Source organism: Chaetomium strumarium (assembly GCF_033439665.1).
Source record: "Chaetomium strumarium strain CBS 333.67 chromosome Unknown B0T15scaffold_2, whole genome shotgun sequence".
NCBI classification, from domain to species: domain Eukaryota; kingdom Fungi; phylum Ascomycota; class Sordariomycetes; order Sordariales; family Chaetomiaceae; genus Chaetomium; species Chaetomium strumarium.
The window spans coordinates 3356659-3381808 of NW_026944430.1; the positions used below are offsets into that span (position 1 = coordinate 3356659).

General features: G+C 55.0%; 7 protein-coding genes across 7 annotated transcripts; 4 read left to right on the forward strand and 3 right to left on the reverse strand.

Moving 5' to 3' along the window:
* Nucleotides 1-2: 2 nt before the first annotated feature.
* On the forward strand, nucleotides 3-1821 carry B0T15DRAFT_118521 (glycosyltransferase family 15 protein). The gene is made up of 4 exons (XM_062861594.1): nucleotides 3-403; nucleotides 456-716; nucleotides 772-1390; nucleotides 1455-1821. Exons 1-4 carry the CDS (start codon nucleotides 253-255, stop codon nucleotides 1609-1611), a joined length of 1188 nt encoding a protein of 395 aa, XP_062724566.1. The 5' UTR covers nucleotides 3-252; the 3' UTR covers nucleotides 1612-1821.
* Nucleotides 1777-3703, reverse strand: B0T15DRAFT_118531 (WD40-repeat-containing domain protein). The gene is made up of 2 exons (XM_062861595.1): nucleotides 3335-3703; nucleotides 1777-3018 (listed from the first exon to the last, which is right to left on the reverse strand). The coding sequence occupies exons 1-2, from the start codon at nucleotides 3393-3395 to the stop codon at nucleotides 1949-1951; spliced, it is 1131 nt and encodes a 376-aa protein (XP_062724567.1). The 5' UTR covers nucleotides 3396-3703; the 3' UTR covers nucleotides 1777-1948.
* A 716-nt stretch (nucleotides 3704-4419) lies between these two features.
* On the forward strand, nucleotides 4420-5499 carry B0T15DRAFT_118551 (uncharacterized protein). Its single transcript, XM_062861596.1, has one exon. The coding sequence runs from the start codon at nucleotides 4524-4526 to the stop codon at nucleotides 5400-5402; it is 879 nt and encodes a 292-aa protein (XP_062724568.1). The 5' UTR covers nucleotides 4420-4523; the 3' UTR covers nucleotides 5403-5499.
* B0T15DRAFT_429947 (PAS/PAC sensor hybrid histidine kinase) lies at nucleotides 5206-9171 on the forward strand. The gene is made up of 5 exons (XM_062865713.1): nucleotides 5206-5703; nucleotides 5796-6730; nucleotides 6815-7204; nucleotides 7262-8316; nucleotides 8377-9171. The coding sequence occupies exons 1-5, from the start codon at nucleotides 5597-5599 to the stop codon at nucleotides 8728-8730; spliced, it is 2841 nt and encodes a 946-aa protein (XP_062724569.1). The 5' UTR covers nucleotides 5206-5596; the 3' UTR covers nucleotides 8731-9171.
* A 1195-nt stretch (nucleotides 9172-10366) lies between these two features.
* Nucleotides 10367-12350, reverse strand: B0T15DRAFT_118565 (uncharacterized protein). The gene is made up of 2 exons (XM_062861597.1): nucleotides 10954-12350; nucleotides 10367-10885 (listed from the first exon to the last, which is right to left on the reverse strand). The coding sequence occupies exons 1-2, from the start codon at nucleotides 12057-12059 to the stop codon at nucleotides 10522-10524; spliced, it is 1470 nt and encodes a 489-aa protein (XP_062724570.1). The 5' UTR covers nucleotides 12060-12350; the 3' UTR covers nucleotides 10367-10521.
* A 3047-nt stretch (nucleotides 12351-15397) lies between these two features.
* On the forward strand, nucleotides 15398-15972 carry B0T15DRAFT_509210 (uncharacterized protein; the record flags this gene model as incomplete). Its single annotated transcript, XM_062867767.1, has 2 exons — nucleotides 15398-15663; nucleotides 15912-15972. 2 exons carry the CDS (start codon nucleotides 15398-15400, stop codon nucleotides 15970-15972), a joined length of 327 nt encoding a protein of 108 aa, XP_062724571.1.
* A 999-nt stretch (nucleotides 15973-16971) lies between these two features.
* B0T15DRAFT_118640 (uncharacterized protein) lies at nucleotides 16972-18205 on the reverse strand. The gene is made up of 4 exons (XM_062861598.1): nucleotides 17775-18205; nucleotides 17629-17693; nucleotides 17525-17573; nucleotides 16972-17448 (listed from the first exon to the last, which is right to left on the reverse strand). The coding sequence occupies exons 1-4, from the start codon at nucleotides 18074-18076 to the stop codon at nucleotides 17178-17180; spliced, it is 687 nt and encodes a 228-aa protein (XP_062724572.1). The 5' UTR covers nucleotides 18077-18205; the 3' UTR covers nucleotides 16972-17177.
* Between the last annotated feature and the right edge of the window lie 6945 nt (nucleotides 18206-25150).

Genomic DNA, 25150 nt, shown 5'->3' on the forward strand with positions numbered 1-25150 from the left:
AACGTCGGCCCTGCACCACTCCCCTTGTCCGGGTTTCAATTTGCTTGTGATGCGCGGTGCCAAGATCTTGAAACGACGACACACACGCAAGCACAACTCGCATCTCGACCTAATAACGCCTGGACCACGACAGCCTCGCCCCGTAAATGAGGGAGACCCTGATGACGGAGGTTAGACGCCGGTCATCCGTGCTGATAGAGACCTAACCGCCTGCTTCCACACGACGCCCGCCGTCGTGTACTCGATTCCAACATGGCGATTGCTCGCCCTGTACGGGCGCTGGGGTTAGCGGCCGTGTTTATGTGGTGCTTTTTCATATGGCAGATCTTCAAGCCGACAGGTCGCCCAGTCATGCCGGGCGGCAGTGGCTTATCGTCGACTGAGAAAGACCCCAACTTAGATCGTGAGGTCACTGTGCAGCCCGCCTTTGGCGCCAACTCGCTGACTCAGACCAGCTACCGGCGAGCCGGAGGGCATTCTCACATACGCGTCCGACAAATATGCGCCTGGTCCCGCTGGCACCGCGCGTATTAACGCCACGCTGTTGGCCCTAGTACGGAACGAGGAGTTGGACGGCATGCTGCAGTCGATGCGAGACCTCGAGCGGACATGGAACCACAAGTTCAACTACCCTTGGACGTTCTTCAACGACGTTCCTTTCACGGAAGAGTTCAAGAAGAAGACGCGCGCAGAAACGAAAGCCGAGTGCAGATACGGTACGACTTCGCATGGGACAGCCAATGAGTGAAACAAAATGCTGATGGGAATCAGAACTAATCCCCAAGGAGCACTGGGAGGTGCCGTCATGGATCAACAACGACCTATACATCGAGTCGACCAAAATTCTCAAGGAGCAGGATGTGCAGTACGCCGACATGGTATCGTACCACCAGATGTGCCGCTGGAACAGCGGCATGTTCTATAAGCACGAAGCACTGGCCGACATGCAGTACTACTGGCGCGTCGAGCCCAAGGTGCACTTCTTCTGCGACGTCGACTATGACGTCTTCCGCTACATGCAGGACAACAACAAGACGTATGGCTTCACCATCAACCTGTACGACGCGCCGCAGACCATCCCGACGCTCTGGCCCGAGACGCTCAAGTTTATCGCCGAGCACCCCGAGTACGTCCACGAGAACAACGCCATGAAGTGGCTGACCGACAGCAAACGCCGCCCGGACCACAACACCAAGGCGAACGGCTACTCGACCTGCCACTTCTGGAGCAACTTTGAGATTGCCGATATGAACTTCTGGCGTAGCAAGGCGTACGAGGACTATTTCAACCACCTCGACAGGGCTGGCGGCTTCTTCTATGAGCGCTGGGGCGACGCTCCTGTCCACAGCATCGCTCTGGGTCTGTTTGAGGACTCGAATCGCATTCACTGGTGAGGCGCCCCTGACAACTACCACTTCGGTTAGAAGAATCACTGACAGATAGACGTCCGCCAGGTTCCGTGACATTGGGTACCAGCATATCCCCTTCTTCAACTGCCCCAATTCGCCCAAATGCAAGGGCTGCGTCACCGGCCGCTTCACCGATGGCGAGGCCTGGTTACATCGGGAAGACTGTCGGCCCAACTGGTTCAAGTTCGTGGGCATGGGCTAAAACAATTCCAACTGACTCATTTCCACCTCCTTATTTCTATTTCCTCTGAGTTGGGAGAACGAGGCCGTCCCTTAGAACGTTGCGTGTGTTGATGTGGGCAGGTGGGCAGGGTCTTGGACTATCACAGCATATGGGAAAGGTTTGGCGCAACCGGCGGTTTCAATTTCCCCATAAACGAATGACTCTGGGAGTGGTCATGGCTTGGTGGGCTAGATACCTGGTAATGATTGCGTGTTTTGATACAGACCTGGATTGCTTCATCTGTTTCGCTGCTTAACAGCGACAGGAGTATGTAGCGTACTAATAAGGGAGCCCCTGGGTGGGCTTGGCGCCGGCCTCAACCTCCTCCGAAGACCGTCACCACCCCGGAGGTGCCGCCAACGCTGAACTGGTCCCCGAATCCTCCTTCCTTCCAAGCGATGCAGCTCACGACATTCTTGCGTGCTTTCTCCTTCCCGTCCCGGCCAATGACCTTCTTCCGGCTCTCACTTCCGTTGCCCCACGGAACCGGGACCGTGGCAACCAACTTGCCGGTAAGCAAATCCCATGCCCACACTCTCCCTTCGTTCGCTACCGCACCATCACCACCGGCAGGAGCAGTCATCTCATCCCCCGCCACAACGAACCTCTCCCCGCCGCCCAGCACGCTCTGCACCCTCAGCTCGGCATTCCTCCACCCTTCATCCCCGTACGTCCTGAGACAAGCGCCATTCGCCCGATCCATCAACCGTATCTTACTATCCAGCGACCCAACAAGGACCGTCCTCCCGTCCTTCGCTAAACAGACACTCGTCACGCTCGCGGGGAATACATCGGTCACGCACCGCCCCATGCGGATGTCATATCCCCTGACTCTCCCATCCACGCTGCCGCTCACAATCTCGGCGTCGCAGACGGCCAGCGAACTGACGGCGTCCCGCGCCTCGGACAGCACCTGCACGGGCTTGGCGCTGTTGGATCGCGCATCCCACACGCGCACGGTGCAGTCCAGCCCGCCCGACACCACGACGCTGTCCTCGTGGCCGGCGAAGCACACGGCGTTGACCCGCCCCGTGTGGGAGAAGGTCGTGGAGGCGGACCCGAAGCGCCGGATCGTCTGCGCCGTCGAGACGTCCCACAGCAGCACGGCGCGGTCGCCGCCGGCCGAGGCGAAGTGCGCGTTGGACGAGGAGATGGAGAGCGAGAGTACCTCGTAGGCGTGCGAGGTGTATGTTTGGATCAGCCGGCCTGTGGGTATGGTGTGGTTGGCGACGGGCGGAGAGGGGCGGGCGGTGATGCTGTTGTCTTTGCTGGTGGTGGCGGTGGTAGTGGTAGAGGAGGGATTGTACAGGCGGATGGATCGGTCGGAGGAGCCGGCGAGAATGTATGTCCCTGGCGATGCGGAGTAGGCTAGGGCGTGGACGGGGCCTATGGAATGTTAGCTTGATGCCCCCCTGAGATGGTGACCACAACATGGCGAGGTTTGAGGAAAGGGGACGTGTGGGCTCCAAGCGAGTGACTTGTGGGTAGAGGTGGTAACTGTGGGCTTGACAGTTCTGGAGCCTTTTATCTTCCAGTGACTTCCAGTGAAAGCAGCGCTACAGCAGAGCATGAAATCCACAGATGCCAGTGACCGCAGAGTCGGAGGCACCATGATGAGACTAACATCGTTGCATTGCAGGTATCATGCAAGACGTAGAAAACGGAAGGAATTAAAGCAGCCCGATTCCGGGAGAGAACCTACCATTCGAGCCAAGCAGTTGGGCCACCGGCCGCGTGGGAAACTTCGCCGTACGGTGGCTCATGGCAGATACGAGCCGGGTTCCCTTCTCTCACCCTTCATTGACTGATGTGAGTGTCAACAGGAACCTTGCAGATAGCGCTCCATCATCGTCCTACTTCTCCGAAGCTTCCGCAGACAGCTGACACCCGTGCAAGCCACCAGGCACCTAACTCTGTCTTTGACCTCTGGTGAGCGCGCGGACGAGCGTCCGAAGCCTTTGGTGACCCCGTCTTCCGTGCAGAGCACCAACCAGGTTCCGAACGCCTCAGAATCGAAACTCTCCGATGCTGACACCGACAGCAACCTTGCTGCGTGGCTGCCGAATCGACGCAACACGACCCAGGCTAATATTGGCGTTCCTACTCCGGAACCGGTACGGGGTTACTACCGCTCTGTCTTGAACGTTGGATGTTGACCGCTGACTGCATTACACAGTGTGGGTGTGGGCGTACCTTTATGACAGGAATCAGGAATGGAATCTCTGACAAACCCCGTCAGAATTGGCCGCTAACGTTACACTAGCCACCGTACGTATGTATGTAAATACTGTACTAGTACTGAATACAGGGCTAGTACTTCCGTAATGGGCGCGCAGTACGGAGATACCCCACCCGACAAGGCATCCTTCTAGAAGCGCGCTAGAAACCAACCCCCATCACAGTTCTAAAGAAGACGAACGAGCAGCCTGGAGTTGTGACAGATGTATGCAGTGTACGAAGTACGACAGCAAAGGGGATGTTGAGTGTGCAAGGACATGTTATACGTATAATGCTGCAATTCACTTGCGTTAAGACATCCGAGGTGGATGGGTCACGGAATGTGTACTGTACGTGTATTGTACCGTATCACATCATACCATATATTGCATCACAGGAACGAACCAAAAGATGGCGCTATAGGTTTCAGCTTGGCTCCTTGAGACTGCGTTGAGCAAACTTAAATTGACTCCAATGTCATATCTTTCGAGATTTGAGCATTCATTGATTGCGCTGCCGGACTTGGTACCCGAGGTTCTATTATAAGTACCGTATGCAAGGCACCTAGTACGTACGTATGGTAAGTTATATTACTGAACGAGCCTGCATTCTCGGAGAAGTAACCGCCTCCCCGACTCGGGTTACATCAACCCCAACTCGATTCTGCAGCCTACATGCACACTACGCTTTCCCTCGGTTGCCCATCGCTTTCACAGCTGTTTGTCCATGCAGCCTCACTTTTACCTCCTCACTGCCATACGGCGCAACAGCCACAACACACAGCCCATCAATGGCGCGCGCTCTCGTCCAACCATGCATGCATGCGCTGGCGATGCAACGCGGTCGTATCGCCGGTAATACTCCGTGGGAGGGCAGTTGTTGCGCCGTCCCAGATCGTTCCAATGCCAGAGGAAGAAGTGCTGGGATCTTATAAGGGAACAGGAAGAGGGAGCAATGCGGCTGAGACAAAACACGAAGATAAGCTCCGAGAATCCACTTCACCATTCGATCGGATAATGAGACGCTGGCCCACTTATTGGGGCGAATCAGCCAATCGGAACAAAGTACAGGCGGTTTGTTGCAATTTTCCAGATGACCCGGTGCTCATTTCAGCAACGTCTGGATCTGATCTAACGATCGACTTCAATCAAACCCGGTTCTGCGCTTGGTTGAGCGAGGATAAGATTGAGGCGTGTCCGCTTCCCGATCACCGAATCCGTACGTTGGCAGCAGATTGTGAGTGTAGAGGAATCGAATCCGATGCGGACGCGCGATGGATGTTTCGTCTATACCGATATCTGACCCAGATGCCAAATGCGATCGCTATGCGTTGCCCAGATTCGCGATCCGATAGGTGGCCCGGGTGCATGGGTATGATGTCATATCTGGGGCATTCTAACTTGATACGGCTAGTCAACAGGGGAAGACACAACATTGGATGGAAGTCCAGACCACACTTGTCAGCCCCCGGGTTCTGCGATGTCCAACTTTTCACGCATCTTCAGCCAATGCCACTTCGGCGACCTTTGCCGACGACAGACCCTTATTGTTAACTACCATGTGAAGTTATGGCATCGTGACACGGCCTACAATTTCCCCCTCACTGTAGCGGTTCTCAATCTTGGCCCTGCCGCAACGCCAGCCCCACACTTGCGCGCCAGAGCTGGCGCGAGGCAACGGCCGAGGTAGCGCGCCTGGTGCATGCCTACGCCTCTCCTCCCAAACTTACCGTTGACGAGGCGCCAAGATGGATGCTTCAGAAGGATGGCGACAGGTCGGGAAGAAGTTCAATTGGTGGCTCATTGCCGCCGCATTCTTCGTCTCGTTCCTCGGCACCTTCACGTCGACACAGCTGTAAGTCTAATCTGCTCTAACGTCCGAGGTCCGATCTGGCGCGGTAGATGGAGTGTTGCGCCTACGCTCTGTGCTGATGAAGGTGTAAATAGCATGATCCAAGCACAGCTATCGTCGAGTTTCTTCACCGTCTTCACATGGATATCCATCATCAGTCTGACGTTTGGCTTTTGCGCCTCCTGGAGTCTGCATTTTGTGGGGATGCTCTCCTGCAAGCTAGACCTACCCGTCGGGTTGGATGTCGGCTTGACCCTGCTCAGCGCTGTTCTGGCTGTATCATTTACCTTCCTCGCACTTGGGGCCGAACTGCTATGGAAGCGCTATAACACCAACAAGCGGCGGAGTGCTTTCAAGCGCAGACGGAATGAGCTCGCGACCGAGGGAGTAGACCTTCAAGAGGGGGGCTCTTCGGTGCCTCTGCTAGAAGAGGGCTCAATGAACGGTCGACCGAGCGGGGACGACGGGGCCGACGGAGAAGAGGATATTGAAATTGGCAGAATCGACGCGCTTCCACAGCAGTCCGGAATCTTTCCTACAGACGGCCCCCCCGGCATGTCATCACCCCCCGTCAGGTCGCACGAGTATCGCCGTCGTACTTCAGACCCGGCCGTCTCCGCGCAGATGTCATCCAGTGAGCCTCGAGGCTCCGGGTCGCAGTCGGATTTGAGAATCGGATCAAGTCAGCTTGACCTTAAGAGCATGGCGGATCATGGGACTGCACCGACACAGAACGCATTTTCTGCGACATATTACGGCATCCTGAACGGCCTGGGCTGGAAGGCAGTAGTGATGGGCCTCATCTGGTCACTCTCACTGACGTGCATGCACTATGGGGGCCTACTCGCAATGAGCATCCCGGATGGCCGATTAACCTTCAACCCAGTACTAGTGGTCGTCTCCGCCATCATTTCCTGGGTAGTGTGTATTGCGGGATACATCTACATGGTCAACATCGAACCCCATCTCAATCAACAGGTGCTGTTCTCCGCAATTGCGGCCTCGGGCATAGCCGCCATGCATTTCACAGGTGAGGACACCTTTACGTAATACGAACAGGGCTTGCTCGTAGCCGGTTGCCCGCTTACATTGTACGGATACTGATGCCGACTAGGACTACGAGCAACCACTTTCTGGTCTCGGCTTCCACCTGCTCCCGCCGGAGGATATCCTCTGCAGCTTCCGATTGCAGTTTGCACCGTCGCAATCCTGACCTGCACGTTAGCCAATGGTCTGCTGGCGCATAACGCAACGGTGTCACGCAATAAACTCGCAGAGATTGTGTGGACACGGCGAAAGCTATGGCGAGCGCTGGCCCAAAAAGAGAACGCCGAGATAGCTGCAGCTGCGAGAAGTAATTTCATCGCGTCAGCTTCTCATGAGATTCGGACTCCCCTTCATCATCTACAAGGCTACAGCGATCTGTTGTCGAAAGCCAATCTGACTGACGAAGCACGTCAACTCGTACTATCAATTCAAAATGCAACAAAGACACTATCTCTGAGTAAGCCGAACCGTCAGCGTTACCTACCTTAGCTTACTTCTCTGACTCCCCATGTAGTCACGAACAATGTCTTAGATTGGTCCAAGCTAGAGAGTGACAGGGATGCGTCCTGCCGCTTGGCACCTTCAGACATGCGATCAGTTGTCGAATCCATCCTGGTCCTTCTCCCTCACCAAGACGAACAGAATGATGTCGAAGTTCTGGCCGTAGTAGCACCAAACGTTCCGGAGTCGCTTCTCCTAGACGAGGCCTACATTCAAAGAATGCTCATGAACCTGCTTTCGAATTCCCTCAAGTTCACCAGCAATGGCTTTGTCATGCTGAGTTTGGAGATGAATGACGGTGATCTGATCGCCAAAGTACGGGACTCTGGCGTGGGCATTCCATCGTCATTCGTTCCCCAGCTCTTCGAACCATTTTCGCAGGGAAAGAACCGCGGAACGCAGAGGGGAACTGGCCTTGGTCTCAGCATCGTCAGGCAACTCCTGCGCAAGATGCAAGGCGATATTGCCGTGGAAAGCCGGCACGTGGATGATGGGTTTGGGCCTAGTGAAACAGGAACCACCTTCACGATTCGGCTGCCGGTAGAGGTGTCGCCGACGTTTCAGTCTCCAACACAACAAAACACTGAACCGGGCACCGTCGCGCTGTTCTCCCCCCCTTCGCGCTTAGCAGAGGGACTCAAGATAGCGTGGCAGCTTTTCGGTTACGACGTGGTGGTCGTTCATCACTTCTCCGAGCTGGCAAATCTCGAAATCAAATATGCGTGGGCCGAGTTTCGATACTTGTCGGAGAATGCCGATTGTTTGCGGTACTTGCTGAGCCAACCGCAGCTCACAACATTCGTGCCGTTTGAGCACCAGGAGTCGTTGCAGCGCCTTCCTGGCGTGCTGTCAGCGCCACATTTCGTTCCACTTCCAAAGCCTCTAATATGGCATACGTTCTACCAGCGTATTGCGATAGCGTCTCATGCCGCTGCTGCTATGAAAACCTCTCCAACAGTGGAGAACAACCCAAACAAAGGGAATGGGGACGGGTGGAGGAGAGAGCGCTCTCCAGAGAGGAGTATTACATCTGGGACCGTCAATATTCTCCTGGTCGAGGACAATGCGGTGAGTACGGGCCTGTCAAGTTCATATACCTGAGCCTTTTCGCTGATGCACGACTCTTAGGTCAACCAAAAACTATGTATGAAGATGCTCTCCTCTCTGGGATACTCTGTCATACTCGCCAACGACGGCGAGCAAGCGGTCGAGCAAACCATGAAGCATGACAAAGATATCGATTTGATTCTCATGGATCAGTCAATGCCCGCCAAGGACGGTGTGTGTGCAACACGAGAAATCCGTGTTCTGGAAAATAGCGGGAAATTATCCAAACGGCATCCCATCATTGCCCTGACGGCTGTGGTGAGCACAGAATCGAGAGCACAGTTTAAGAGTGCTGGTGCCGACGATTTTCTGGCGAAACCGTTATCATTCGCGAAGCTGGAGCAGACTCTGGCCACGTTTTTGAGGATTGAATGAGCAATAATATACGATTGAAGCTTCTATTCTTTTGTGTACTACGGATATACCTGGTCGTTCCAAGGGGCGGTTGTTTGTATTTACATACATTCAGTCCCCTTAGTGTCTGGGCATCAGGCCACTTTGTGGCCACGGGTTCCTTGGCATCTGGACGAAGAAAACCTAGAGATGCGGTACTGCCATAAAGCCAAGCTAGAAGTAACTTGGCGAAACGTAATGGACAGAATAGACCGAGCGCCGACGATGGATTCCCTCGAATCATTTGTGTTAGACATGCAAGGTCACAAACCCTGGGGCTCGTCGTGTCGTGGGAGTAACTCTGCCTGGGAAAAGCATCCACGCCGTACAGTTGCCGTTGTATTGTACATAAGCAATACGGTTGGTGTCGGATGCTAGCAGTCAGCAACGATCCTACTTGCGGTAGAGCAGGATGGAAGAATCTGCACCAGCGGAACTAGCTTTCCTTATCTGGTGAATGAAACCCGCCGAGATTACCGCAGTAGGCACCTTCACCGTTGGTGAACCAACAGTTCTTGATGACCGAGTCAGGGAGGGTGGTATTGTTGGAAGTTCTGCATGTGTTTGCGGCCGAAAACCCGGAGATCGGAACTCCCCGAGGGATGCTAAATCGGTCCGAGTCACCAGAAAAAGGGGCTTTCACATGTAACTTGCTCTGAGGTTTGGCCGGTTGCAAACGCTGATCATGAGGGGAACCCCAGTCCGGGGACGGCATTCGGCCATTTCAAGGACGTTTCATTGTGTCCAAGTAAGCAACCAACTGGTCAAAGAATAGACATAGATAAATACAGGCGTCCAAAGATACAGAGAAGCATACAGAAAACAACAGGAAGAGGACACTGAGTTCAGCATCCCGGGCCGCCGTCCCCTTACACTTCCACCCCTCCCTTTTCCCCCTGCTTGACTCTGTATCCTCTGAAACCCCCGAGTGCAAAGCAGTGTAAACCAAAGATGAACGAAGCCCAACGCCATACTGACAATGCAATGATGCTGCTCCTCAAATAAGCCACCCGATAACAATCCAACAGGAATGCGCCTGGTATAGAGAGCAAAAGCAAACGAAAAAAGTGTCGAAAGAAGAAATCCGCCTGTCCAGTTTCGCTGTCCATGAAATAACCGGAGTTGGACTCTGATCCCATGCCGTGTGATTCCCAACACGGGGTAGCCCAGAGATGCAGAGAAGTTGGTCGGCCGTTCCGTCGTGTAGCGGCTGTCGCATTACCCCCCTATTCGTTGGGGTCATAAACAGAGTTCATCGCTCTCAGCAGAGAGCCCGTCTCGAGCGTGTCATGTTGTCGTCCGGTCGTCGTAGTTTTCCTCCTCTTTTTATCTACCTTTACGCCCTCTCCACCGTTGGAATCCAGTCCCTTTCTCTCTATGGATATTCCCCTACTCGGACCGCCCCAAGTACATCAGCCCCCGTCAAACCGAATGGTCTGTGGCATCCCGAGCGCAATCTTTAGCGTCGCCTCTGAACCAATAGATGACTTCTGAACACATCATCCCTCGCGCGGTGTCAGCCCATCAGCCGTATCGTGAACTGAGAGCCCGGCATGGCTCGATGGCATAGGTAGGTAGGCAGGCGAACTGCGCACGCTCCAGCGGGATGGCCCCAAAGCCCATGTGTGCCGATGGGACGACGGGCGACGACAGATTAAGTTATACGCGAGTATCGGGTCGTCTGAAGCGTTTCCTTGTGAGTGCCGCTCTCAAAACATATTGCGCGACAGGAGCCACCGCATCTGCCGTGGAGAGACGGCGATGAGATGCAGGTTAGGACACATACGGGTCTGTCTGCCACGGCCGCCGCAGGACATCCTCGTGTATGCGAGGCAACGTTTCTGGCTGCCGCCATGAAAAGGCCGGCGCTGCCGGGTCAGCGATTGGTGCTATCGGGGAACTCCTCCCGGTCGTCGGACTGTAGTGCTCGTAATCTACACGAGCCTGCTTCCGGGGTACCGATGGGCCGAATTCGGGGCTCGCCGGCCGAATCGTCCGTGGCGAGACAGACTCGCTCGAATGGCTGCTAGGCCTCGTGAATTCTGTCGCCGGTCGCATGATTCTCCCGAGACGCCGTGTGTCTTCCGGTTCGATGGATGGGGTGGACGGGGATGTGTTGTGGCCGCCGCCTCGGGGCCTAGTACATGAGTTGAGTTGAGAATCATGAGGGGGGACAAGTGCTCGGGCATGGACATGGCAACTTACGCATTTTTGAATTTGCAGACCCTTCCAAACTTCTCGCATTGTACGCACCGAGGATAGTCCGGGTCGCACTTGATCTTCTTCTCACGACAAGTGACGCAGGCGATGGCGAGACGTTTCCTCGGCTTCCCCGCCTTCGTCACACCCCAGTGCGCGTTGACGGCTTCCCCGTCGATGACCGTCTTGCAGTGGCTCCCGTCATCGTAGAAGTAACACATCCCTTCGCCGGGCACCTCGGCCGCCCTGACGAAGCGCGGCAGAAAATGCGTCCCGGTCCAGATCTTGGGGCCCAAGCCATCCTTGGTCGGAGGAACTTCGGAGCCGAGACTGCTGGTCGGCGTCGCGGGAGGATTGTATGTCGGGGTCTGCGGCGCTGCGAGTTGCTCCCGAGAATCCAATCTTCGATTCTCGTCACGGGCCGTCCCCGGCAAGTGGAGGGAATACCTATCGACAGGCGACTGGTACGTCTGTTCGCGGCTGGCGAGGGAGTATTCCCGGCCGGTGTCGTGTTGCATCGACCATTGGCTTCCCGAGCTGTACTCCGTGCGCAAGCCCTCTTTTTGCTCTTGCCGCGGCAGGGGCGAGAGAGGTCCCGGGAAGATCTGGGAGAGTGAGGGGATCTGCGGACGGTCCTGGAACCTCGCGTCGAGAGGGTTCCGAGGCTGTGCCGCTGCTGCCGCTGAAGATGTTGATAATGGGGGGAAATATGAAGACGAGCCCACTGTCGGTCTGAGGGGGTGGTCAAGTGATGAGGGATGGTGATAGGGGCCTGGACGATCCGAGAAGGCTGATGGAAACTGGTGCATCTGTGATGGTGGGCCAAAGATGCTGCTCAGAGATGGGAGCTGTTGTCGTGGAGCACTGTGCTGGGAAGAGGGCTCCTCGCGGATCAGAGGTTCATGTGACCCCTTGTTGGACGACGACATGTCGGTTGTCTTGATGGTCGGGTCATAGTTGGACATCGGAGGAGACGGCGGAGCACGTGGGTTCCAAGGCCGCTCCTCTGGCTGTCTTGAAGGAAAGGAGGCCGAGTCTGGGGTGAGGATCTCAGGTGGCGTGTCCGGAGCGGCCGAGCGGAATCGTGGTTCGAGAGCTGATGGAATCCCCATTGAGAGAGCTGTTGGTTGGTGCGACGTGGGTGGTACTGTGTATGTAGGGCTGTTCACAGTATCATTCCCTCCCAGCAGCAACGAGGCAGCAGGGCAACGAAGAGGTGTCGAGGCTGCTGGCAGTGGCACTGACACACGCGCGCACCCTCACCCACACACGCACGTACAATACTCGAGACAGTGCAGTGGGTTGCCGCAGGACTTCGTCGGGCCTTCTGGGTGACTGGCAGATAGATATTCGCCGGGTAAACGTGCGCAGTACACACGCGGCGCAGTCGACTCAGGGCCTCCACTGTTTAGACAAGCATGCCGCCAAGGCCCCAGCAGGAAAAGGGCACCGATCCCCGGATAATTGAACAATAACTGCGAGATGCGCAAGCGATCTGTTGGTGGTCTCAAAGCGCCTGGAGAAGCAGGGGGGCGGGTGGCCAGGGTGCAGCCAGCAACGTATGGATACTGATGACTGGGTTGCTGTGCGTCCGGGAACAGTTGGTCTCGTCGTCTGTACTGTGCACTATGAAGTTGGTTGAGAAGAAACGGAAGGGCTGGCAGACAACTACGTCCGAGTATGTATGCATGTATCTATGTATGTACGTGCAGTGGCAGACTGGATCGGCTTGCTGGCTTTGTCTGCCGGTCCAAGGCTGCAAGTGATAGTGTAGTAGTAACGTTATAAAAGAGATGCCGGGCCTTCTGTCGGCCAGACTCTGGAGTCTCCAGATACCACCGCTGGCAGTGGGAAGACCTGGTCGGGTAGGAAGCAAGGAGCAGGGGGGGGGTTGGAGTGCAACCTGGGGAAGAGCTCTCAAGACGGGGATGCGCGGACGGGGGTTGTTCGTGCGCGCGGTATTGGTAACGTTATGCTAGTGATCCTACTATACCGATCTGTGTTCGATGAAAGCCTGCCCCAGCAGTGTGGATCTTCGTCTGCAACAAGAGCGCCGACAATTGCCGTACACGTACACTACACTAGTGTAGTGAATGTACGTTACCCTAGGTTGGGGGCTCTATTTTCCCGTGGGCCGCTGCTCTTGTCCGGAAGGATCACTATACTAGTGTGGCTCTCCAAGCGCATGGCTTTCGGCAGTGCGGCATGACGGTTCGCTCATGCTGTATGCAATGGTGAGCGAAAAGGGAAGGGAAAGCGGGCTACGCGAGCGGGCCCATGAGATCCTGCAATCCCCTTTTGACGGAGCAACGGTTCAGCCGTGACAGTACGTGACGGTACTGTACGGTACATATGTACCTAGTTATACGGCTGCTGAGGGCAGAGAACTAGGTAGGTAAGCCATGATAACTGTTAACTCGACGCAATGCCTTGCGTCCATCCCAACTTCACAACCTCACCATGAAGACAGCAAAGCGTAGGCTTGGGACGAAGGGGTGGGGGCGAAAGGGTGGTGGATGCTTCTGTGTAAGCCGACAACAAGGGTGCGTGATCCTTGGCCGCCTTGGCCTTTGCGACGCACCCCGAGTGGTCAACCGATGGATGGCTACCACGAGGAAAAGAGGGTTCGGGAAGATAAGAGGCTGGAAGGGAGAATGTGTGATGGAGCGGGACCACCAGTCAAGGGGCAGGGACAGGGGTTATACTTAGCGACCCCGGGAACGACAGGCGCCAAGAACGGTGTATGGTGTCTTCCAGATCAGGAAGAAAGTCCTGTGCTTCGGTGTCTTCTTGGTGGTAACTATGGCCGGATCATGTTGGCGAAATCGGGCCGCTTTGCGATGATACGCCGCCGTCTGCACTGCATTCTTGCGCTCGAGAGGTCTTGACGGTTGGACGCAGATCCGACATCATGTACACAGAAACTCGGTTAGCCGTCATGCCACAGTACATACAATGCTTCATGTCAGACGGCGCAGTCTATTTAACCTTTGGAAGCCTCTCAATTGCATCGGTCAGCCGTCCCTGCGTTTTTGTTCTGGAATTTCGCTGTGCCGAACGATGCGAAGGAAGGAGGCGCAGGGCGACCGCTGGAGTGCAACGCTAGTGCCCTGGCTCGCCTGGGTTCTGCAGGCAAGCGACTTGGTCCGAGCGAGGCAGCCTGGTTCAGCCTGGCAGCCCACCCAGCCAGTGAACATCGCACGACGTTTGTACCGCGCCCGTTTAAAAACGCTGCTGGCGATTGACTCTCCAAAGGTTTCTCGATAACGGGGACGTCTAGTGTACATTAGAACCTGACCTAGGTCATACTGCTTTTCTCCAAAGCCAACGGGACCCTCGCTGCGAGGAAGAGGCCGATGATCGATCTGGAGAACGTTAGGTGGGGCTCGGCATGCACCAGGCGAGCGTTGACGACATGGGAAACCACGGCCTTTCTGCACCTTCCTTTTCTCTTCAACATATCCGCCAACGCCGAACGATTGAGAGCTGTGCTCCTTCCTCTTCCCATCGCAGCTGCCCGGGTTCTGCCTGCCATTTCTTCAATGTGATGTTATCTACCAACGGACGTTTGACATGCCAGGTCGAACCTGGCACGTAGACCGGTCCCGAGGGTTTATCAAGTCTCCCGTGTTCCATCCGGCGTTTCTTGTTAGGGGTTCCAATTGTTCTTGGGCTTTCACCAGCCAACAAAAAGACCGCGATAAACCCGCGGCAAGAATGCGAAAGCGGGTAAACCCTGACCAGGCAGTAACTCTCACCGTCAGGCGGCGCTGACATGCCAGGCACTCTCCATGTGGCGCCTCCAAGACAACTGCATTGCCGTGTAGGCATGGTCGTCCACTGCAAATCTCAAGAGTCCACGGAGGCGAGCAGGAACACAGTGCGCCTCGTCTGGAGACCTGACTCGAATATGTTTGAGTGCCGCCCGCTCATGCAAACCCAGCCCCTGCAGCGGGTGGGAACAATATCAAAGAAATGGCTAATATGATGGCCCGGCATCTTTTTGCTAGCTTGATCCAACCCCTCGGAATCTCTGTTGTGGGACGATGGACACGCAGTCCACCTCAACTGCTGGTTATCCCTTTCGGAGCCCTCCGCCATCGCGCAGTGCCGGGATGCGTGAACAAATGGTCTTTACATATGAATTACGACACCGTGACCACCTCGTATGGTATGGTATAATGACGACGTACGTATTGTACAGTACAGTAACTTTCGAACGGAGAGCCGCGTACGTCGCCGAAAGTTCCTCTTCCCTACCATGTCTTCTCATCCACCCACTCATCGATTTCAAACTACCCGCCATGACGCGTGCATCGGGCGAGTGTGCAGAGACGGCCTCATACAGCATGCCGCCCTGTATCCGCAGGCAGGCAGGCCACTCAAAAAATCACCTTCAGCGAACGCCACAAACTCGCTAACTACTGTGTCTTGCTAATACCTACCGGCCATGGCTGCCGCTATCAGCATTGCCTGGCTGAGTCCTGCGTTCCCGAACAGCCACTCGACCGCTGAGGAACATGTCAGATCAGAGGGCCGCAGGCATGAGGCCATCCGTGTGCAGCCACCCGGAAGCGAGGTGCAGGAGCTGCGCTGCCCCAACCAGCGCTCGCGGAGCAACAGCCGAGTCTACTGCGATAACCAAGGCACGTGGAGAAGGAACAGCAGGCCAGGACCGAGTCCGGGTCCTTCTCCTCGTCGAATTCCCAGACTGAGGTGGGTGTAGTGGAGAAGTCGAACCTTCGTTCCACTGCTCCACCCTTAGGCCATTATCATCGCGCCGAAAAGTCATCGCTTGTTGGTGTCAAACTTGTGCTAAAGGCCCTCTATAAAATCCGACCGGAGCTGGCTTATCTCGCTGTCTCATTAATAAGGACCCGGATACCCCTTTTACACCACCAGGCGGCTAGCCGTGCCTTCGTGGAACCGTTTACCGACTACTGCCTTTCTTTGGTACTGTGCAGGCCAAGCAGAACCAACGACACCTCCCACGGGTTCAACCGCACCATCGCTTTCTGCCTGTGAGGCAGATGCTCAAGGGCGTTGTGCATGTTGCCACCCACGGTCGTCGGCCCGGCGGACGAATCCCCAAGTGATGGGCTGATCGATCTCAACATTGTCAGCGAACATCCGTTCTCGAACGACTGGCACATGCTAAAACCATCCCCAAGGCGGCAAAGCAACGTATTGTACATACAGTACCACGGGGCTTCTATGTAGGTAGTTATCGCCTTCCCACAAACCTCGGTTTGCATGGGGGAAGCCCCTAATAAAGGCCCTAGACATCCAATGGCTGGCTGAATGGCTCGGTCTGCGTCTGTTGGGCTCTCATCTGATTTGATGATGCGGGGTTCGAGTGCCCCCAGCCGGAGTTTTGTCCGGTTTTACGGATACTAGTAACCGCCGGGGCACGACCGGGCGGCAACGGCACCCTAATAATGGTCGGTGGACCGCCGTCACGACGAACGTGTTGGATGTCCAGGATCTGGGCCGACGAAAGACGCCATACAACTATCCGTAGAACAACATTAGGAAGGTCAACGGTGCAGAAGCCTTGAAAACAGTGATAACGCTAGCATGAGCTACGGTGGCCTATTCGAGTAAAAAGTAAATATCCAGCTTTGAGGGGTAACTGAGACACGGGGGGACTGTAAGAATTCCTTTTTATCAGCACAAGTGCAATGCGATTCTTGCCTTGGCAGAGACTTTGCGCCTTAAGGAGATGAGCAGACGTCAACTCGGAAGTTACACCATCCCGCAACACAATTACAACATGCTTTATTGTCTCGGGAATTTTTCCCAGATGGTCGCGGTTCATGTCTCAGGCCTTGGTGTTTAAGGCCATGATTGGGCGCCATATCGGCAGCCTTCTGTTGGTGACCGGGGAGTTTCTTGGTAAGTCACTCCGGACGGATGTATGTACGAATTACATACGTGTGTTACACACAACCTCCCAGTTCGCTTGGAACGTGATACTGAATGGTTGCTACGCCATTTATTAGGCCTGTTGTCTTGGTCGCGAAGGGGTCGTGAAGCGCTCCTGCATTGCGAATCGTCGCACCATCTCTTTTGGGCGGCTCGCGGGATTCGTATGTACATAAGGGGCTCGGCAGGGGAGCTTCGACAACCTTACTCACCGTATGTCTCAGCTTGAAGCAAACAAGTGAGATCAGGACAACCCGTGAACGATATCTCATCTCGTAACGGAGAGGGGAAGAGGGGGTGCGTATTCAGCAAGACCATATCTGACCGTTGGACTCATCAACTGTCAAACACTCCAAAAGCAACAAGGCAGACCCTGGAATTTGATTGATTCGCAGTGGATGTTTATTTCCGGTGGCAGGTGCGCAAGAATGGATGTCCCGGAACCCGAAGAGCCTCGCCTCGGCGCCCCGGTGAACCTGGTTGCAAAAGTCGTACGGATGGACCCCAGCTGTTTCTCGTTCCCCCAATGCTCGGAACTTTGCGCTTCGTCCTCTACTGTAACCCGTAGTTTTCTTCCTGTGTTGTCTCGTCCCAATAAGCCCCTGTCCCCGTGGACGTCGTAACCCTTTGTTTGCCCGAATCTGAGACGCACCTCGAGTTGGACAATGTCACATCTGCCGGGGGTTGTTGGTTCAAGCCTGCTGCACGATAGTGTAAAAACAGCCAATTTTGTTGGCGCCTCTGGGATGCAGTTACCTTCTGGAGAAAATGCGACTGAACATAAAGGAAAGAGGGATACAGTCCACACCACTGCACTCAGGCTGCTTGTCGGTCAGTCGTTGTGGGTTATGATAACCAGTTGATGCTTGAGCTAATAAACTCCGGAAGGGAGGTAATTGTACCAGATACGTGGCAGCAGGCACTGCACTGTGTGATACGCGTGTCGGTCTTCTGTAACGTAGCAAGTAGGTACTAGGTAATCCCGACCTGCCTTGGTGGTGGTAAGGCACTCCCCGAGTCTGCAACTTTTATTATTTACACGACAGGACGGCTGTGTGTTGTGTGAGATCACCGTACGGATGAACAAGGATACACACGGGCTTGGCCTGTGCGGAATTTCTTCTCTCTCCAACCTTGCGACTCTGGGGTTAGCGTTGCCCAGGTGGGGAATAAGAAGCAGAACTGCCGCAGCGAGGGGTAGCATTGCAGCTGACAACTTGACGACAGCGGAATTCCAATTCGCAGCTGCCCAAGTCGGGCAGTTCAGGGGTGAGCGTTAAGGATAGTAGATCATGACTCGGTGTGCTCCGTGAGACACCACTTGTTGGTGACAAAACATGGAATCCTTCGAGGATTGCCTTCGAGAAGAGGGGATCAGTTGGCCAGCGCCCGACATGCCGGATACTTGGTATCCAGGACGCGGTAGCGGACACAGATTCAACCAAGCAACTAGGTACCTACTAGTAGTTAGTAGTTAGGGTCTCGCCCCGCAGTGGTCGAGGAGGCAAGGAGGGGAATTTGTGCTGGTCCGGTAACTAGCAATCATCAAGAAAATGCTCGTCATCGTCATGGTCGTACCGGGCAATCATGGCGTCCCCTCTGATGGTTGACCGGATCGAAGACAGCAAGATCCGGCGAGAAAGGGGGGGAAACAAGGGTAGTGGACCTTATTTGGGGGCGCACGGTGGGGGTAGGCCTGATTCCCGACAGAATCCCACCAGCGCTTTTCGTGGCCAGATGCAGAAACTTGTACGGCTTGGCGAGTCACACTTTTGCAACGCTACGGACACAGGCTTGGGACTTCACTAGGCCCTATTGGGAGCAGTGTAGCGAAACTCCACGTGCTGCGAATCCTTCGCATTGCCGAGATGGGCATCGCTGCGACTCTTCGCCGCTGGCGTCGTATGGCAGCGTAGCATCTTCTACATATCTCCTGGTGGGCTGGTGTTCATGGTTCAATAGGTAGTTTCTGGGCAATTAACGTCGAACGATCCGTCAAGATGCTCTTGTAATATTGAGCAGGGAATCATGATAAGATCGACGACGATACCCCAGCCCATGCAGCTGGGTCGTCGCCCCTGCGTGTCTGTAATTACGGTCCGTAAGTAATGGTGGTATTACTTGCTATGAATTATCACAGTGACTTGGTATTGTACGAGTGTGGGTATGCGAAGTACTGTAGGGTTCCTAGACGCTTGGAGCAGTGGGCGTGATGCCGATATCAACCCCAGAATGCTCTCTAAGACACATCGTGTTGATACAACGCAAGTACGAGGTAAACTCGTACTGTGTAATAAGGGGGATTCGTGCTCGTGAACTCGACTGCCGAAGTCCCCGGGCGCCAGAGTGGAGTCGGACTGAATGGGACGAAAAGTACAGAACTTCTGGGTAAGACACCCGTCTCCGGGAATTGCGGTAAACGGTACGGATACATACCTGGGGATTTTCAGGTGCTGGTGGACGTTGTTCTCGTCATCAACGTACACACTCGGCTGTCAGCTTAGCTTCGCGCCACGGAATCGCGCCTAGTGGTTGGTTATTAGACTTTGTCCTTTCTAATATTCCCCGTTCCGGATTAACGAAACGCGCGATGCCTGCGTCGTCAAACACGCGGATAATGTCTTGTTGCGGATCCGTACCGTTGTACTCCGTAATCCGTAGCTACCTACATAAGGTACCTACTTCTGTATGGACGGACAATTTCAGCCCCGTTTCCCGTTCTCCGCAAGCAACCCCACGAGACATGGACAATCTCGGGGCACTTCTTAATGAGAGACAAACTACTCCGTACAGTACAGCTGGCAGGAAAATCCCAACTGCCGTGAGGACAACACCGCATGGCGAAGAAGGGTGTGTCAAGCGGTACGGAAATGCAATGGGAGATCGCCGTCGAAAGTGCCGCATACATAGTAGTGTATGTATGCCTTTGGCATGTTGGTCTGTGGGATCTGCGTCGACTAGTTTCGGTAATAGGCAAGACGGTGACGGAATCCCGAGAACGATGGACAACCGGCCACCAGAAGCCGTGCTGCGGCCGCGGCCTCCGTGTCCTCCGCCTCCCGCATCTTGACTGCCGCGTTGGGCTAACCACTCCGGGGAGGTCGGGAATGACGATCCCACGCCGCCCAGACACCGCCCAGACACCATCAAGCGACAACGGCAACTAGGCTCGATACGTCCAGAGGCGCAGCCTATTTTTAGGGGCGGGCACGACACGGTGGCTTCTGATGTGGTCCGTGTGGTATGTACAATACTAACCGAAGCACGGAATGAGTTCGCTTTGCGGCCAATCAATGTACAGCGGAAGCAACGCCGAGGCTGCCTTGTCGGTGAACTTTCGATGTCGCACACAGGACCATGGAACCTCATCCCGAGCATCGCTTGTTGGAGGCTGTTGACCCTCCGGGTTCGAGAACAGCAGAAGTCCCCTCCCTCATCCCCCCTCCTTTCCGAATGTTCGCGCCACTGCGTCCCGGATGGGCCTCGTCGATGGAGAAAAGTGAGAAGAACACCGTGAGGCACGGAAAATTTGCAGCTTCGCTCAGCTACCGAGCGATAGCGGGTCCTGCGGTTGTCGGTGCCCCTGATGCTTGTCCGGCAATATCGGAGCGGCAATTAGCCTGTTCAGATGGAACGGGTGTAACCTGGTATGGCCTGGAAGAAGTCCTCGCACCGCATCATGCACCTGACTCGGCATTCCGCGCCGTAAAGTGGAAGGGCCGTGCAAACTTACATATTATTGGCTTATTACTACCCCCTTGCCGTCGGTCCCTAATCTTACCTCCTCCTCAACTTCTTCGACCGTCACCGACTCGCCATTGTTGATCATCAGTGAGGGTGCTGTTGGCGGCACTTCCAGCCTTCGTTCCGTGCCCGTTCCCCACTGCTCTCCGCCTCGGAGCGCGAGCCCAGGCCCGCGTACCGGTCCTGCCTGGGTGAACGAAGCGGGGAGAGGCGGCATGAACGCATGTTCACGGAGTTCTCCAGGTCGTTACCAAGAATTACCGGCACTTGACTTCTAATAAAAGAAGAAGTGCGCCACGTCCCGGATCTGGGGAATGCGGCAGAGCTCATCTGTCCGAATCATAAATGTATAATCGGGAGATTAAAAGCCCAGCCCGGTCCTCTCTTTGCTTCCGTGGCAGCCTTATCCGATAGTGCTTTCTGACTCTCACCAAGGCGACGGTTCCGACGAGGACGGGTAATCAGCCTTCAAGAATGGCGTTGCGATGCGCCCAGCACAAAATTAGCCCTCTCGTATGCGGGCCCCTCCCTGGGCTCGGGTTCCCCTCGACTTGAGCAGACGATGCATGTCGACATGAAGACATCAAGGAAGGGTGCTGTGAGCACATCCACTAGCTTCTCTGCATGTTCCTCATGCAATCTCGGCAGCGTGCATGCATGGGATGAGGACCTCGGCAAACAGATTGCGACGTCGAGGTGTCCTGTTTGAGCGGAGGTGTTGTGATCGCAACCTCACTCCCCTAATAAGTTCGCATAGTTATCCGTCAAGGTCCCGATTGGGACCAATAGAAACGCTACAATCCAATGCATCACCGCTTCGCTCCGGGTTACTACCGTGGGGTTGCAACGAGGAGCATTCTGTGAGTGGGAGTTCGCGCTGAAAATAGACTCCAATAGGGAACGGCCGTCCGGGTTCCTTTCGCCAGTATCTCGGTAACAGAGTGGAGAAGGCACTTGCGGAAGGCTAAAGGGTCGTCGGTTTCGGTTCTTTTAAAATCCAAGGCCATAATACACTAGGTACGCATTAATAAAATGTTATACCGTCCAGGGGCTCCAGACAGACAGAAGAATGACATGCAAAGTGGTGTCCGCTCTTCCCTCCAGCACCGTTAACAAGAACAACCTCTGTTGCTCGGAAGCTGGAGATAGGCTCGGGACCGGAAGATCGATGGAACCCATACAGTAGATTCGCCCGCCGCTAGTGACGGGCTAACGAAACCAGATCCTCGGCAATTACGCTAAATTGTTGGCAACAACGAGTATGAGGCAGAGCAGGGGCCGTATCTCGACAGCTTCGGTTAGTAATTGAGGCTTTTTTACGTGGACTGCCGGCTTCCAAGGGATCTTCGCAGGATTTGCCACAATTGCCAGCAAAAGCGTCGCGCATATGTCTTTGCTGGCTTTGCTGCAGCAAAAGTTCCCGCCCAGGAAGCGCCAGGCTGCCAACTCGTTGGACCCGCGTCGTATTGAATCATCGGTTCAGGGCTAATGCGCAACGAGGAATCCGATCTTGGTCGGTGTCTTTAAGGTTCAGAATTGTCGCCCATTTTCGATAACTGATTTGCAACGGCCCTGTCCGCTTGTCCAGTCAAAACCGTTCAGCGTCCACAGTGTGGTATGCAAGGCCCGAGTGTGTAGTGGTGAGAAAGGCGCCGAGTACGGGCCGAGTACGTCGTGAACCGGGCATCCTCCGGGCGCTGCGTCCGCGGTAGCGCCGCTGAAGAGACGTCCTCGGACATTTGCCAAGGCCGTTGCACGAGCTCTGTGACCAAGCACATGTGATAGAAAGTGGTATGGTGCAAGCACTGCAAGCCTCGGGAAAGGGCGCGGACAGAGGGCTCAGGCGATGAGCCCTGGAAGTCTGTGCCGTTGCGAATCGGGCTCCGCCAAGGTCCCAAGTCCTCGGTTCGGCCAGGTCAAGTGTCCAACTGGGCTTTTAGGCCCGTCTTTCCGTACGAGCCAATCTGCCGTTGACCGCTATGTACCTAGTGCAGAGGCACGACTGCTTCTCGAGTGCCGGACGGGTGTCGGCAGTTCGTTGCAGAAAGCTGGAGAAAGGCAATGTTCCCATCCCAGCGTCTCGCCTCGGGCCTGCATCTCCTACTTGCAGGGTGGCTGGACCCCTGGTGCACAGCAGTTCTCTCGGCGACTGGTCCAACGAGTTTCCCGCCTATCGCCCCGAAGATTGCCCAACCACTGCGGAGCCGACCGCCGCCAACCAACCCAACGCCATCAAGCCATCTGACCAGTCCTTCCGGAGGTCCTTACCGGCTCTATGCGGTGCCGTGGCAGAGTGGCATTACTGACCATCGATGACATAGGCGAACTGGAGTAGCCTCAGCCCCTCGGCTCCTTCACCGCACGATCCATCTCCCGGACATAGTGTTGAGCCGTCATGCACACTCAGCCTCAGCCACAGACGAGTCGGCAAGAAGGGGCGGAGTGGACGGTTTCGTTAGGGGAGGTTCAGGGTCGAGACGAGAGCACATCTTGCGAACGAACGGATGCGCAATGACGATATCTGCTTGGTCGTTCGACATGTAGATTCCCGTGCCATGGAGATGGAGGTTTTGGTATCTCGTCGCCGCATCTAATGACCGAGTCCTCTCGGATGATACTCGTGCAATCACCGGGACTGCGGTCGTACAGAGTGCTAGAACACATCAATGCTCCATCTTGCCTCCGTGTCTGTCTGTCACAATGCAGCTCTGTATGACAGCCGCAGTTCTCGAGCAAGAAGTATCCGTGGTCTCCGTGTAGAGACCATTCCCGTCCTTGAATCCGGTATAGAGACAGCATGATGCTTCGGAAACTTAAAAGCCGGGGACTTGACCGTTGCGAGGTTATCAACGGACGCTCTAGACGGAGCAGCTGGCATGACCGGCTGATGTAACACATATCCGGGTTTCGTGGCTTATAGAGGTCTAATGCCGGAATGATGATGAAAGGGGCTGCTTCCTCTCAGCTGCGGTTCCCAAGGTCCCTGGCGTACCCAACATCTCGTTCTTTGATCATTGTGCACTGATGATCTGGCCGCGAAGGGCGGTTTTCGTCGAGCGTAACTCCTCCTACTTGCTGGCCGGGCAACCATGCACCAGGAGGACATGACTACCCCCGGCCTCTCACATTCTTAATCTGATGCTTAGGACCACTGAGATCGGCTCGGGTTCGGCATGGCACAGGGTATTGATGATCGAATGTACATCGGGTAGTACTGGGCTGCTAGGGAGTATCTTAACCTTTATCGTGACTGCCCGAGGCGTTACTCGCTCCATCTTCCTAGGCATGGCGATTAGCAATACCGAGGGCCTGCGCCAGACCGTCCCATTCATCCCAACTGTGAGGCTTCGGGTGGGCGATATAAGCTGATGTCTCTCAGGAGGTCTGGTAGATCATAGCACGAGACGCAGAGGCGAAAGCCGGGTATTGTGGGTTTGGCGGCGCTTTCCTGTGAAGGCCGAAGGGACGTCGATTCAGACCGCACCGTGCCACTTGGCAACCGGGGACGCAATTGATGTTCACAGTCCCGCTCCGAATCATCGATCAGGATTCTGCTATGAGCAATGTACGTCAGCTGGTTTGACTCGAAAAGATACTAGTACTTCATCTGCGAGGCTATGGGGGTAACGACCGACCCGCAACTCGACCAAGACCATCCGATTCTCTATATGGCCAGTAAATATGACGAGAGGATAGGGAACATGAGAAACCGCTGAACCTGTCCGGTGACATCATGTTGTTCGTGGTGGTGAGCACATAAGGAGATCAACAGTAAGAGATGACACCGGGACGGAAAATGTAGCCTCGCCCAGATCGGGGTTGAAGAGAGAACAAAGATGCAACGAGAAGTGAGAAGTGAGGTTCTCGCCTAAGGTAGAGCATTCACTGCATTTCCTCGTCGCATTTATCAGCCATTTCCGTTCTGCTTCGGTGAGAAATGTCGTGGAATGAGGTTGGGAGGTCAGGATGTTCCAGGCTTCCAGCCCGTGCTCGCAGCTGTAGCCAATCGTGGAGGGCGGCGGCTCGTAAGTATGTACCGTAAGGAACGAAGATTACGTCTTTTCATCCCTTTGCCTTCTCTTCTTCCGAGTATTCCCTTCCTTATATCCTTTTCCTATTTTGCTTTTGCATTCATTCTATATGCTTGACGCCTTAATACTTGAACTACTAGGGTGTTCTAGCTTGGCTCTAACGCCTGACCTTCCATCACACCCTTCAATGTGCCATCACCTCGTAAATACCTGATCGTATTCACCGTCATAGGTCGCAGGTTGAAGACCGTAATGGACTTCGAGTCACCAATGTAGGATAATCGCACGATGCAGAATCCAGTGGTTTCGCTCCGTATGAGTTGGTGACGTTAGGTAAGGACGGTATATACCAACTTGGGACTCTGGATTATAAGCCCCGGCGATGTTTAATCCCTGGGAAACCCCGTCTCGGCTATATTCAACCTCACTTCGCCCTGTCAGTCGTCTTTAAATGCATGACAGGCTTGAATACGTTCAGGTCTCAGTTCGTTCATGACCCATGA

Excerpts from the sequence above, each read along its gene's own strand:
- B0T15DRAFT_118521 (XM_062861594.1), top strand. The coding sequence starts at position 253 with ATGGCGATTGCTCGCCCTGTACGGGCGCTGGGGTTAGCGGCCGTGTTT. Across the intron at positions 404-455 it reads GAAAGACCCCAACTTAGATC|CTACCGGCGAGCCGGAGGGC; the intron begins GTGAGGTCACTG and ends GACTCAGACCAG. Across the intron at positions 1,391-1,454 it reads GACTCGAATCGCATTCACTG|GTTCCGTGACATTGGGTACC; the intron begins GTGAGGCGCCCC and ends GACGTCCGCCAG.
- B0T15DRAFT_118531 (XM_062861595.1), bottom strand. The coding sequence starts at position 3,395 with ATGAGCCACCGTACGGCGAAGTTTCCCACGCGGCCGGTGGCCCAACTG. Across the intron at positions 3,019-3,334 it reads CCAACTGCTTGGCTCGAATG|GCCCCGTCCACGCCCTAGCC; the intron begins GTAGGTTCTCTC and ends AACATTCCATAG.
- B0T15DRAFT_118551 (XM_062861596.1), top strand. The coding sequence starts at position 4,524 with ATGCACACTACGCTTTCCCTCGGTTGCCCATCGCTTTCACAGCTGTTT.
- B0T15DRAFT_429947 (XM_062865713.1), top strand. The coding sequence starts at position 5,597 with ATGGATGCTTCAGAAGGATGGCGACAGGTCGGGAAGAAGTTCAATTGG. Across the intron at positions 5,704-5,795 it reads ACCTTCACGTCGACACAGCT|CATGATCCAAGCACAGCTAT; the intron begins GTAAGTCTAATC and ends AGGTGTAAATAG. Across the intron at positions 8,317-8,376 it reads TCCTGGTCGAGGACAATGCG|GTCAACCAAAAACTATGTAT; the intron begins GTGAGTACGGGC and ends CACGACTCTTAG.
- B0T15DRAFT_118565 (XM_062861597.1), bottom strand. The coding sequence starts at position 12,059 with ATGGGGATTCCATCAGCTCTCGAACCACGATTCCGCTCGGCCGCTCCG. Across the intron at positions 10,886-10,953 it reads GTCTGCAAATTCAAAAATGC|GCCCCGAGGCGGCGGCCACA; the intron begins GTAAGTTGCCAT and ends CTCATGTACTAG.
- B0T15DRAFT_118640 (XM_062861598.1), bottom strand. The coding sequence starts at position 18,076 with ATGCTACCCCTCGCTGCGGCAGTTCTGCTTCTTATTCCCCACCTGGGC. Across the intron at positions 17,694-17,774 it reads TGCCTGCTGCCACGTATCTG|CCTGAGTGCAGTGGTGTGGA; the intron begins GTACAATTACCT and ends ACCGACAAGCAG. Across the intron at positions 17,449-17,524 it reads GTGACATTGTCCAACTCGAG|GAAGAAAACTACGGGTTACA; the intron begins GTGCGTCTCAGA and ends GAGACAACACAG.